The sequence below is a fragment of the Eubalaena glacialis genome, chromosome 6 (genome assembly GCF_028564815.1).
Source record: "Eubalaena glacialis isolate mEubGla1 chromosome 6, mEubGla1.1.hap2.+ XY, whole genome shotgun sequence".
NCBI lineage: Eukaryota > Metazoa > Chordata > Mammalia > Artiodactyla > Balaenidae > Eubalaena > Eubalaena glacialis.
This window is the reverse complement of record NC_083721.1, coordinates 69,250,387-69,262,467: the sequence shown is the minus strand read 5'-3', so window position 1 is coordinate 69,262,467 and position 12,081 is coordinate 69,250,387. Positions and strand designations below refer to the sequence as shown.

Here is a 12,081-nt window from a genome sequence, read left to right as displayed (position 1 = left end):
TATTTATTTTATACATACTATTGTTAGTTTGTGTCTCTTAATCCCATACCCCTATCTCATCCCTCTCCCCTTCCATCTGCCTATTGATAAACACTAGTTTGTTCTCTATATCTGTGAGTCTGTTTCTCCTTTGTTAGCTACATTTGTTTGTTTTATGTTTTAGATTTCACATGTAAGTGATAACGGAGTATCTGTTGTTGTCTTTTTCTGTCTGACTTATTTCACTAAGCATAGTACTCTCTAGGTCCATCCACATTGTTGCAAATGGCAGAATTTCATTCTTTTTTCATTTTTTGAGGAACTTCTGTAGTGGCTATTGCAGTGGTCGCTTGAGATACTTTAACTGTGTTTGATCCACACTCTCTGGTTTGCATTGTTTCCAGCAGCAAGTCTGCTGTCAGTCTTATCTTTTGTTTCCCTGCATGCATGTAAGATGTCTTTTTTCCTTTGGCTGCTTTATCTTTTATTTTATCTTTTTATTCCTGATTTTATACATTGATATAATGTCCTATCATGTTTTCTTCATATTTCTTCCTGGAGTTCTTTGAGATTTTGGATTTGTGGTTTGTATTTTTCACAGATTTGGAAAAGTTTTGACCATTAATTTTCCAAATATATTTCCCTACCCCCATCCTTGGGGCTCCAATGCATGTGTAGTAGGCCACTTCATGTCCCACAGCTGACTTATGTTTTGTACATATTTTCTCAGCCTTTTTTCCATCCCTTTTATTTTGTGATGGCCTTAAATTCACTAATCTTTTCTTCTACAATATCTAATCTGACCTTAATCACCTCCAGCATACTTTTCATTTGAAAAATTGTATTTTTTATATCTAAGTGTTTGATTTGCCTTTTTTTTTCCATGTGTTCCTATCTCTCCTTCTCATGGTTATACTTTCTTCTACTTTTGAATACATGGAATATATTTATAACAACTATTTTAATTCCTTGTCCAGTTCTTCCATCTTTTCCGTTTATAGGTGGTTTTGATTGATATGATTGCTTTTTCTTTTCCTCGTGGGTGGTCTTTTCTTACTTCTTTTGCATGCTTATTAGTTATTGATTGAATGCCGAGCATTGTAAATTTTACCTCCTTTGTCGTTGGAGTTTTTTGTATTCTTTTAATATGTGTAATTCTGAATGTATCATTGGATGTAGTTAAGTTACTTGAAACCAGTTTGCTTTTATGTTTCATTGGGCTGGACCAGAACAGTCTTTAATCTGGGACTAATTTACCTCACTACTGAGTCAATACCCTTCTGAGTATTCTCCTTAGTGCCCCATATATTGGGAGGTCATTTCTATTAACAGCTAGGTGAAACATGAATGATTGCTTGACCTGTGTGACCTTCAAAATTGTTCTGCATGCTCCTTGAAGGCGGTTTCTTTTCCAGCTTTGGACCTTTTCATCACACACCTGCGCTTGTGAGTACTAAGCCAGTAAAGACTTAAGGGGAACCTTCCACAGATTTTTGGAGTTCTGTGTTGATCGCTTGTCTTCAGTACTCTGCCTTGTAGATTCTAGGTGTCTTGGCCTCATCAGTTCTGAATGCTGTCTCCTCAGTTGAGGGGGCCTCTAGACCCTGTTTAGGTTCACCCTACCTGTGCTGCAGGCTAGAAACTCCATCCAGGCAATCTGAGGCAATTGTAGGACTGACCTTGTTTCTTTTCTTCTGAAGGATCACTGCCTCTGTTGTCTGTTGTCCGATGTCTGAAACCTATTATTTTAGGGATTTCGTCTGCTTTTTTTAGTCATATAGGGTGAGAGGATAAGTTATTATTACTCTGTCATGGCTTAATGAATAAGTGTACTGCCTAGGATGTAACGGAAAGCATCCTAGTGAGTTGCCATTAGCGAGAACTATTCTCCTTTGCCTGCACAAATTAATGGGTGCTTTAAAAGTAGTGTTCAAGCAGAGGTCATTTGTCATCATTGGTTGTTGGACAGGTTGGGAAGGTCAGGAAGCCTTGATCCACTGTCCCTTAGGGTTATGAGGGAGGTATTAAGTCATTCTAACAACATTTTTATCCTATTTCCCCTGATGTATTGGTAAGACTATCCTATCACCTACTTCAATAGTGAAGAGGGAAATGACCAAGCATGCCCCAGCTCCTTTTTCAACCTTATGTGTTTTTTTAATATGTCATGTAGTGTCAGGCCTCTCTTAGTAAGTTTTACCTCATCAAGGGTTGGTGATAGTATGATGTGATACTTAATTGCATTAGATTATAAGAGTGGAGAATTCTGAAATAGTTCCTCATCAGGAAAGGTTGAAGGTGGCACAAACGTTAGAATTTAAAAAATGATTTTCAAAAAGCTCCATCCTTATTGCCTTTTAAAAGTGGGGTGCCTAGTGTTTGGATGTTGAACTACCTTGTGTTAGAATTATTTTAGTAACAGACTTTTATTTTTCAGTTATTCAAGCGAAGAAATGTTGCTACAGCAGAAGAAGAAACAGAAGAAGAAGTTATGTCAGATGGAGGCTTCCATGAGGCTCAGATTAATAACATGGAGATGGCACCAGTAAGTAGGATAATGAAAGAACCTCTTTTTACTCTTTTTCTGATGAAGATATGAGGTTAGATCTTTTTTGGAGTTTAAAAAAATAAGGTTAGGGGAGTTCCCTGGTGGCCTAGTGATGAGGATTCTGGGCTTTCACTGCAGTGGCCCATGTTCAGTCCCTGGTTGGGGAACTGAAAGCCTGCAAGTCGTGTGGTGCAGCCAACAAAAAAAAAGGTTAGATGGCTACAAAAAGTACTTGGCATTTCATTTTTAAAAGGAAACTATATCTGTAAACTCATGGTTCATAAAATATTTATTATATTTTGAATAACATGCAGTTAAACAGAATTAACTAATTATGAGATCAATTCAGCTATTAAAACTTAAAAGGATAATTATAAAATTATTCCTTAAAAGTTGATAATAAGCGATACTTTAAAGGAAATCCCAATTTGTTACTCATTCCAAGTACAAAATTGGACATATTCGTGTGATTTTAAAAATTGATTCCATATCACAACTATTGGAATTTTCTATTGTAACCCATTTTGTAACTTTCTTGAGGTTGCATAAACAGATAAAAATTATGCTTTATTTATATGGATCACACCTGTCTAGATTTCCAGTTTATTTTGATCAATTGTATATGTTTTAATAGATCATATATATACATGGTTTTCAAAAAAAGAAAAATCTTTTTCTTCTGCCTTAGTCACCCAATTTCTTTCTCCACTGGCAACCACTGTTAGTAGATTCTTATTATTCCTTTTGAGAAAAACCCCTCTTTTTTTTGGCAAATAGTAGAATATTCATAGTATTTTATAGATTTTTTTCTTTTTTTTTTACTTCATAGATATCCAGTTTTTATGGACCAGCTTTCTTTTGGAATTAGAACAGTTTAAATTGCTTTGGAATCTATGTAGACGTTATTGCCAACACTGTTATTTTATGGTGAACTCTTCTAGGCTCTTCAGGAAGTTGAAGAGTTCTCTCTCTGTCTTTTTTTTTAAAGTGGATGTTAAATGATTATGAAGTATTTTGTGGACTGTATTAGTCAGGGTTCTACAGAGGAAACAGAACCAATTTGCGGGTGGGGGGAGAGGAAGAGAGAGATAGATTGATCCACCGATTATTTGATTTTAAGGAATTGGCTCATGCAATTGTTGGAGCTGTTAAGTCTGAAATCTGTAGGGTAAGCCAGTAGGTTGGAAATTCAGGTAAGAGTTGATATTATAGGTTTTTGGGGGTTTTTTTTGCCACGCTGGGTCTTTGTTGTGGCACGCAGGTTCTTCTTCGCTGTAGCGTGCGGGCTTCTCTCGTTGTGGCATGCGGGCTTAGTTGCCCCGCAGCATTTGGGATCGTAGTTCCCCGACCAGGGATTGAATCTGCGTTCCCTGCATTGGAAGGCGGATTCTTAACCATTGGACCACCAGGGAAGTCCCGATATTGTAGTTTTGAGGCTGATTTCCTTCTTCAAGAAACTTCAGTCTTTGCTCTTCAACTGATTGACTGAGGCCTACCCACATTTTGGAGGATAATGTGCTTTACTCAGGTGTACTGATTTAAATGTTAATCACACCTAAAAAGTACTTTCACAGTAACATCTAGATTGGTGTTTGTCCAAACAACTGGGTACCATAACCTAACCAAGTTGACACATAAAATTAACTGTCCCAGTCTACTCCTTGTCATTGTGGCATCCATACCCAACTCCTTAAACCATACTGAGTCTCAGATAAAGACAATGACAAGGTCATGCCTCCTTGTAACATGATATAGCTATCCTGCATGCAGCTGAAAATGCACTAACCTTTTCCCTAGAAGGGGAAAAGTCCTTGGGTGATATTTACTTCTCTCTTGGATATCCTGTAACTTAAATACTCTGATGTGAAGTTAACAATATTTAAATACTATGAATGTAAAGTCAATACATCTTATGTTATATGATAAGGGGATAAGAGAGGGAAGAAAACAAAGATATATGTGGAAACATATTCATAGCAAAATCATACAGGTACTTTTGTTTATTCAGGAATCAGACTTATAAGTTTCAAAGTAGTTACTTTCCTGACTTGTAAGAGCAGAATGCTTCGTTCTCCCCATGGGTTATTCTTAAGTGTTTGGTATTGCTTACCAACCATCTTGCATGTACAACTCAGTGCAGCTTTCTTCACAGTTTATCTTGTTGACTGTTACGCTTCATGAAATGTTAAGAACTTTATTTCATTGTGACAAGTGATCCTGAGAAGAAAGTTTAACTACTAATGCTGAGGATGGCTTGTAGTGGGAAATGGGAAAGCGCTAGTAAAGCAAGAAACTAGTGGGAAACTGAAAAGTTTTAATAAAGCAAGAAAATAGAAATTTTAAATAAATTTAAGAGTCGGCTGTTGAATTTGGCAGTGGCTAGAATCTGTGATTTATATAAGACTACTCTATACTCATTCAGTAAATATTTGTTGAGCGTCTACAGTATGCCACCCATCAGGGATATATTGGTAAGATAGGGTGTTTGGCTTTCATGGAGGTTACAGTATACTGGTGGAACCTAAGCAATAAACAGGTAACTAAGAAGAATAACTGATACTGAGAAGGGCTGGGCATAGGATTAAAATAGAGTGATGTGATCACAGAGATAGAGTAGTTGCTTTAGATTTGAAGGTCAGGAAAAGCCTTCTTTTATAATTTAACATTTAATCTGAATGACAAGGAACAGCCAGCCATGTGATGAGCAGGAGAGGAAGAATAATAAACGCCTTGTCTTAGTGTTTACTACTAACATTACTTTCTCACGGTTGTGAGCTTTTTAATGATAGACAGAGATTTTTGGCTTTATCACATTATTAATCATCTCATACATTTATATATGCAAAGATTATCCTACCGTTGTGTAACTCTTGTAGATAAATATAGTTAACTCAGTAACTTGGCCACAATTTGTACTATCTTTGTTTTCCTTTGAATTTAAGTTAAAATTTTATTATATTTGTTTTTTGTTTGTGATTCCAGGGTGGTGTTATTACTTCTGACATGATTGAAATGATATTTTCCAATAGCCCAGAGCAACAGCTTTCAGCAACGCAGAAATTCAGAAAACTGCTTTCAAAAGGTGAGTTCTGAATATGTTAAGTATATTTTTCATTTATTTACAAAGTATTACTTTCCCATAATCTATTTTTCACACTACAGATAACTTGCTTTGGAGTATCTCTATCAACAGAATAAAAGGACACTACAGACATATGTATATTATGAGTCATGGCTAATTTTTGAATTTCCTTTTTTATTTGTGTGATCTTACCAGGACCAGAAGGCAGCATTATTTTCATTTCTGAGGTATCTTATAAAAGATCTTAAAGTGATAAGAACGGTAGCAATATTTCATGTTAATTAAAATTGAGAAACTCCACTCTTTTTTAACAAAAACTTAAAATACACTTGAAAGAGTAGTGATTGTTGATTCTAATGTTAGCAGTTTATCGCTGAAATTTAAGTATGGATTTATTGGTGGACAGGATAACTACCTTTTTGGTGTGTGTGTATAATTAGGGTAGAATGGGATATGATACTTCTTGTTATCTGGGCAAGTAAGAACTCTGGAACTCTGAGCCATATTAAAATGTTGATAGTAAATCAGCATTAAAACAGTTGACCACCCCCTCCCCCCCGTAGTAAGTTATGGTTGTTTGGAGTCATTAGTGATAAATTAATACATCCCTTGAGGTTAACTGGAAAGAAAACCTACCACCAGAGCAAAAAACAATTGTTTTTTTGCATGACAACCTGTTAAAAATAGCTGAAGGCCATTATCATATTACCTTCCCCCCCCTTCTAAAAGGGTTTCTCAGATAATGTGGTTTTCCAAGGCCTTTCAACACTCTGCTACTTTCCTGCATGTATTCTAGTTTGCCAGCCATTCCTTTTAAAATGTGATAATTAGAATACAGTACTCCAGATGCATTCTTATTACTCTAAGGTGTGGTGGGAGATTGCCTTCCTTGTCCTGAAACTATACATTCCAATAATGTACTCCAGGCTAGCATCATTTATTTTGGTAGTCATGGCATAGTAATGTTCCATTGCATTTTCAGCGGTCTATACTCCCTAGTACTTTTCTTTATGAACTATTTTTAGGTTTCGTCTGTGAAGTCATGTGGATTTTTTTAAATTGCTTTAAAAAAATCTAAAAGCTGAATTTTGCTTTATCCCTGTTTTATTGCCATCTTTGGCTTATTGTTATTCTTTCTATATGTTGTTTCTGTAATCTAGCACGTTAACTACTTCATTTTTATTGTCATCGTCAAATTTATTTGTTGTGTTTATATGAATGGTTGATAAAAATATTGAACCAGGCAAAGAACATATCATTAGAGCTTTCTACAAATTAACATTGAATCATTAGTCATCTCTTCCCAGTAAGGCCATTGACTTAGCTAAGAGTCCCTAGTAGTACTGTAATCCAGCTGCCATTTTTCTTGCGTAGCTACACGAATGTCATCAAAAACTTTGTCAAATGTCTTGCTGGAATTACAATGCTAATTGTTTAGGACATTTCTTATCTATTTGCCCAACAAGTTTCTATTGAATGACTTTATTTATAAGATACTCTATTGTCATAAATGAAAATGAGATTAATTTGGCAGGTCATTCTTAGTGAATTTCTGCTGACTCCTACTTATCACTACAGCAGTAAAATTAGATCCTGCAAGCACAGAATCTCCTAATCCAGTTTCTTCGGACAATTTATGTTAAATAAAAAAGAGAGACTTAAAACCCATACAGAGGAAAAGAGTTAGAAGGAAGTATACCAAAATAATAACAGTGGTTGTCTTTTGATGTTTTTCCCCATACTTTCTAAGTTTTCTAAAATAGTAGAGGCAGTAATTTTAATTTTTAAGAATTCTGCCCATCATATTTCCATGTTAAGGCTTCCCTTATTATGAAATCTTTTAAGCTACCCTAGTCTCAAAGTGACTGAACTCAGTTTTACATTTTTTTTTCTGTTTTAGATTTACAACATGAAAGAGATGCTAAAAATGGAGGGAGGGATATTATGAAGTAAGTTTGAGCTTTATAAAGTCCTTGCCTTGAAATCAAAGGATTATTTTTCTTCTTTCCTTTTATTTTTATGGGGAGACAGAACCTAATCCTCCTATTGATGAAGTCATCAGCACACCAGGAGTAGTGGCCAGGTTTGTGGAGTTCCTCAAACGAAAAGAGAATTGTACATTGCAGGTGCGGACCATTTTCATTTCTTGCCTCATATCTTAATTCCCTTTACAAAGTTACATTTTGTATACAGATTTGTTACTTATTTTAATCTATATGAAGGGTTAATTTTTGATACTGATGTTCCTGACAACCACATTGCAAGCTGCTTTGATAGCTTTGTTAACATCCAGGCCCTTGGTTTTACTCTTTAAAATTTTTGTTACTTTTAGTCATGTAAAAGATTATTTTATGATGACTATGGCTCATACTTACCTGGTAGGGAATTGTTTGCAGTAGAGGAGCCATTATAAGGACCTAAGTGTGGACTATGTAAAATTTGGTTTTGAAGGACTTTTAGATTGTACTTGTTGGGTTTCTCAGGGCTGTGTAACATGGGCTAGATCAGAGACTCACTGATCCCCAAACCTGGTACTAATTAATCCTTCCCCTCCACCCCCGGCCCCACCCCAAAAGAGCTGACAAGGATGTAGCCTTGTTGGGAATGTGTGTGCTTTCTCCTATGTTAATTTACTGTATTAGTACTGTTGTATAGGGGTTCCAAGAGAAAATTCTACAGCTTCTGGATTAGATAATTTGTACAGTAAAAAGAACCAACTATCAACTGACTCTCATCTTGGGAGTTATCTAGAAATTTAAAAATACTATATTGTTCCTGAATAAAGTTGGATCTTAAGTAAACTGGTAATTAAGTAATTCAGTAGCTAGACTTCCTTGGAGTAACCAACTGAATAATTTCTGAGTTATTCTTTAACAAATACCTGTGATTCCTAAATTCTCACTTGTAGGATCTAATCTGAGTGGCTCAGGCCCTTTAGAAAGATTCTGCAACTATAAAGATTGGTTAGGTCCTACATAGATTGCAGAATGGGGTTATTTTTCCAAGTAAATATTTGCTAATAACAAGTTAATCATAAAGATAACTTTCACCCCCATGTTTACCTTTGCCTTACTTTAAGGGTATAATAAGGACTGGGGCATCTTTATAAGTATAAGTACCAGCTCCTCTTCCCAGGTTCCTTACTGTCCAGAGCATTATTGATAATTCATAAGACTTGATGCTTTGTCTTGATATTTTCTCTCCTTTCCTCCCATCCCATCCTTCTCTCTCTTTTACTCTCTTTGTTGCGGTGATGAGTTCCTTCCAGAGGAAAAACAGGAAGTCCAGAAAAGGTAGAGTACTTCAGTGTCCCATCAGTTTTTCTTCTCCAGTTTGACATTTACTAATCCCCAAGTTCATTTGAATTAAGATTCTGTTTTGTTGGCTGCTTCCTGGATTGTAATTCTGGTCCCCATCTAAGGCCAGGATCACCAGACACCTGGAAAATAATCAGGTTCACCTAGAGAGCAAAGAAAGAGGACTTTTCTCAGAAAAAAAGGAAATCCAGACAACCAATACTGCAGAGAACAGAGCCTGAGCCCCTTAAGCAACCTGTCAAGAGAATCAGAGGGACCAAATGAAGAGCCTTACTGCAGTTTATCATTTGAAAAGCTTTGTAGGAAGAGGGAGGTAGGGAAAATTATCATTTTGTTCATGTGGAAGTATGTTTCTATCCTGTCTCTGACAATGAGAGTAATTCAGAGATATTAAATTTACTCCTGGACTTAGCAGTTCTTAGTAGGTGGTTGCAGAGGTCCAGTTCCTTAATGTGTTAAAGGAAGATGGTATAACTTTCTAGTCCTAAAATGAAAAGTGTCAGAGAATTTGGTCTTTCCCCATCCCTACCTTCTCCAGTATTCCCTAAAGAGCACAGTATATTCTCTCAGACAGTGCCCTCTCCTGGCTAACACTTGTAAATTCTACATCATTTTTGATTTTGTAATCCTAGAGTTTGTATCTTAACACATCTGAAGATGAAAGCCTTCAGAAATCTCTAATTTGCTTCTATCAGAATTCTCAGATTCCACCCTTGTGCAGCCTAACTAATAATTAGGCTGAAAGATTGAGAAATGATTCCTCTGGAAGTGACCACCTCATGATTTTCACCTTAGCGATCCAAAGACTCTAGAGATAACGAACCTGTTTATTATATAAAGGTCATCATCCCCAGCTTTTCTTCTGTGTGCATTTAAGCACAATATGGTGTTCTTTCTCCAGTGTGACTAATGGGTAACCTTGACTACCCCAGAAGCAGGAGGAGCAAATATATTGATGGAGACCTTAGAGCCAGGAGACTTCATTGTTAAATAATTAGACATGCTCTGGGAAGCTTGGAGGGTATTCCTTCCTCTGTCTTCTTGGAGAGCGCTAGGATGTGAGTTATCCATGATATTCCTACCTGCTTATTAGAAATTTGAATAGTGTGTCTTTGGAATGGGGTGTTTGCCATTTCTCTTCTAGAAGGAGTAATAATATGTAGTCATGATAGCTAAACTCAATAATAAATCACTGGACAAACTTAATCCCTTCATTCCATAGATAAAGAACTGTGAATCCTAGTGAAGGGTTTCTTCACTTTCTTTCTGGCTTTCCTTATCAGTGGGATACTGCAAACCAGGGAGATAAAAATGCCTGCTTTTGGCAGTGCTACCTAGATACTCACTTGCCCTCAAATGAGATGAATATGGGTGGAATCTAGGACTTTGGAAGCCGACTATGCCGTTTAACTAACAGCATTCTCAAACACAGTGACATGTAGGCCTCAGCCATACATGAGAGCCTTGACATGAGATTGGTCTGCCTTATGGTGTATTCCCTGGGCCCACTTGGTTTGTTTTTTTGAGTCTAGGTCCAACATCTTTGTACTGTCCTTTGCAGTGCTGAGATGGTGTATTCCCAAACCTTCTTATAGAAGCTTATAAAAATAGCTAGAAATAAGTAAATTGCCTCCTAGTTCCAGTCATTAAACAGATACTCCTCTTAAAGTTGTAAATTTGAATTAAATTGGTTTAGTTTTCCCATTTCTACCTTTCTTGTCCACACTAAAAGCTTAATGCGGTAAACTGCAGTTAAGCCTTCATCTTCCTATGTTTTTTCCCCATCTTCATTGATCCCTCTACCTATCTTAAAAGGTTGCTCAGATGACGCAGGCACTGTTCTCTGCAGAGTTTGATATCTGGATTTATTTTTCTGATGTGAGCCTCTCTTTTCACTTGCTCTCCAGGTGAGCCTGGCATTTGCTAGGAACCAGAGTGGAACCGGCAAAGTGGCCAGCAACAGAGTCCTGATCCAAATGGAGAAAGGGAACCAGGCGTACTTCAACCTGGAGTGGGAAACTTGATAGGAGGTCAGAAGTACTTCAGTTTTGGATTCTCATTTTCCTTATTTTAAGGAACTGAGCACCAGAAGGTAGAGATTGAGAAAGGAAAGAGAGAAATACCAAAATCTTCAGCGTGCCCTTCAGGTTTCAGTTGTAGCCTTATTTAGAAAGTTCTGGACAGTGAAAAATAATAGTAGAATTACAATTTATAAGCAATCACAGCTGCATGACAGGTTGTTTCCTTGCATGATGCCATTCTTGGAACACTAAGAATATAGTAGTTTAAAACAACAAAGAGGAGTAAAGATTATAATAATTTTGGGTACTACTTCAGGTGATACCATTTCTTAAGTTTTTTTCATTTCATCATGTTGCTGAGTTTTTCTTGAGTTGCATGGTTACTTAAATTACCTTTTCTGGCCATTTCTATTATAACTTTATGCAATTGTTTTTGGTATCAACTCTGGACATTCCCATTTCACAACTCTCTTTCATGTTAAAATCTAGTCTGGGACCTGAGACGGAAATGTTCACCCCACTAAAAAAAATAAAGACTGCGATACCCAGTGAAAGAGAAACTACATAGTTCAAAGTACAACCAGTTTTTTAAAAACATACTTACATATTAAACACATTTGAAAGTTGCTTCTTCCAACACTTTAATAGGGGTCTATACCCATGAGGAATTCTCAGTCTCTCTTTCTCTCTGCCTCTCTCTCTCTCTCTGCCTCTCTCTCTGTTTCTCTGTTTCTATCTCTCACTCTCTCTCCTCCCGCCTCCTTCTCATGTCACACATATACACATGGGTATAGAAAATTGCACAAATAGAGCTTGATAAGTTTTTACAAGGTAAACATCACAGTAATCAGCACCGTGTGTGTGTATGTGTTTTAATGCCTCATTAATCCATGAATATGATTTGAGTTTTCACTGGCCCTCTGGTTATAGTTATTCATCTGCTTCTTTCCCCAGTAATGGCAAAACTACTTTCTGATTTCCATTCTTGCCAAGAGAGACCTTGAATCTTCTTTGCATTCAGAGGTTATAATCGTTATGTACTTCTTAGTGATAAACATAACTCTGGTACATTCTTCTTTTGTTGAGAAGTTCTAATTTCCAGTTTTCTTCCATTCTTGTTCTGGCTATTATTTA

The 12,081-nt window shown here is 36.5% G+C and overlaps 1 protein-coding gene across 1 annotated transcript in view; it reads left to right on the top strand.

Annotated features, from left to right (window-relative positions):
• The window catches only part of KPNA1 (karyopherin subunit alpha 1), a 73,806-nt gene that overhangs the window by 39,475 nt on the left and 22,250 nt on the right, over window positions 1-12,081 (top strand). The window contains exons 3-5 of the mRNA XM_061194250.1: window positions 2,417-2,524; window positions 5,510-5,609; window positions 7,641-7,735. Coding sequence (XP_061050233.1) covers window positions 2,417-2,524; window positions 5,510-5,609; window positions 7,641-7,735 — 303 coding nt within the window. The remainder of the gene's footprint in view (window positions 1-2,416; window positions 2,525-5,509; window positions 5,610-7,640; window positions 7,736-12,081) is intronic.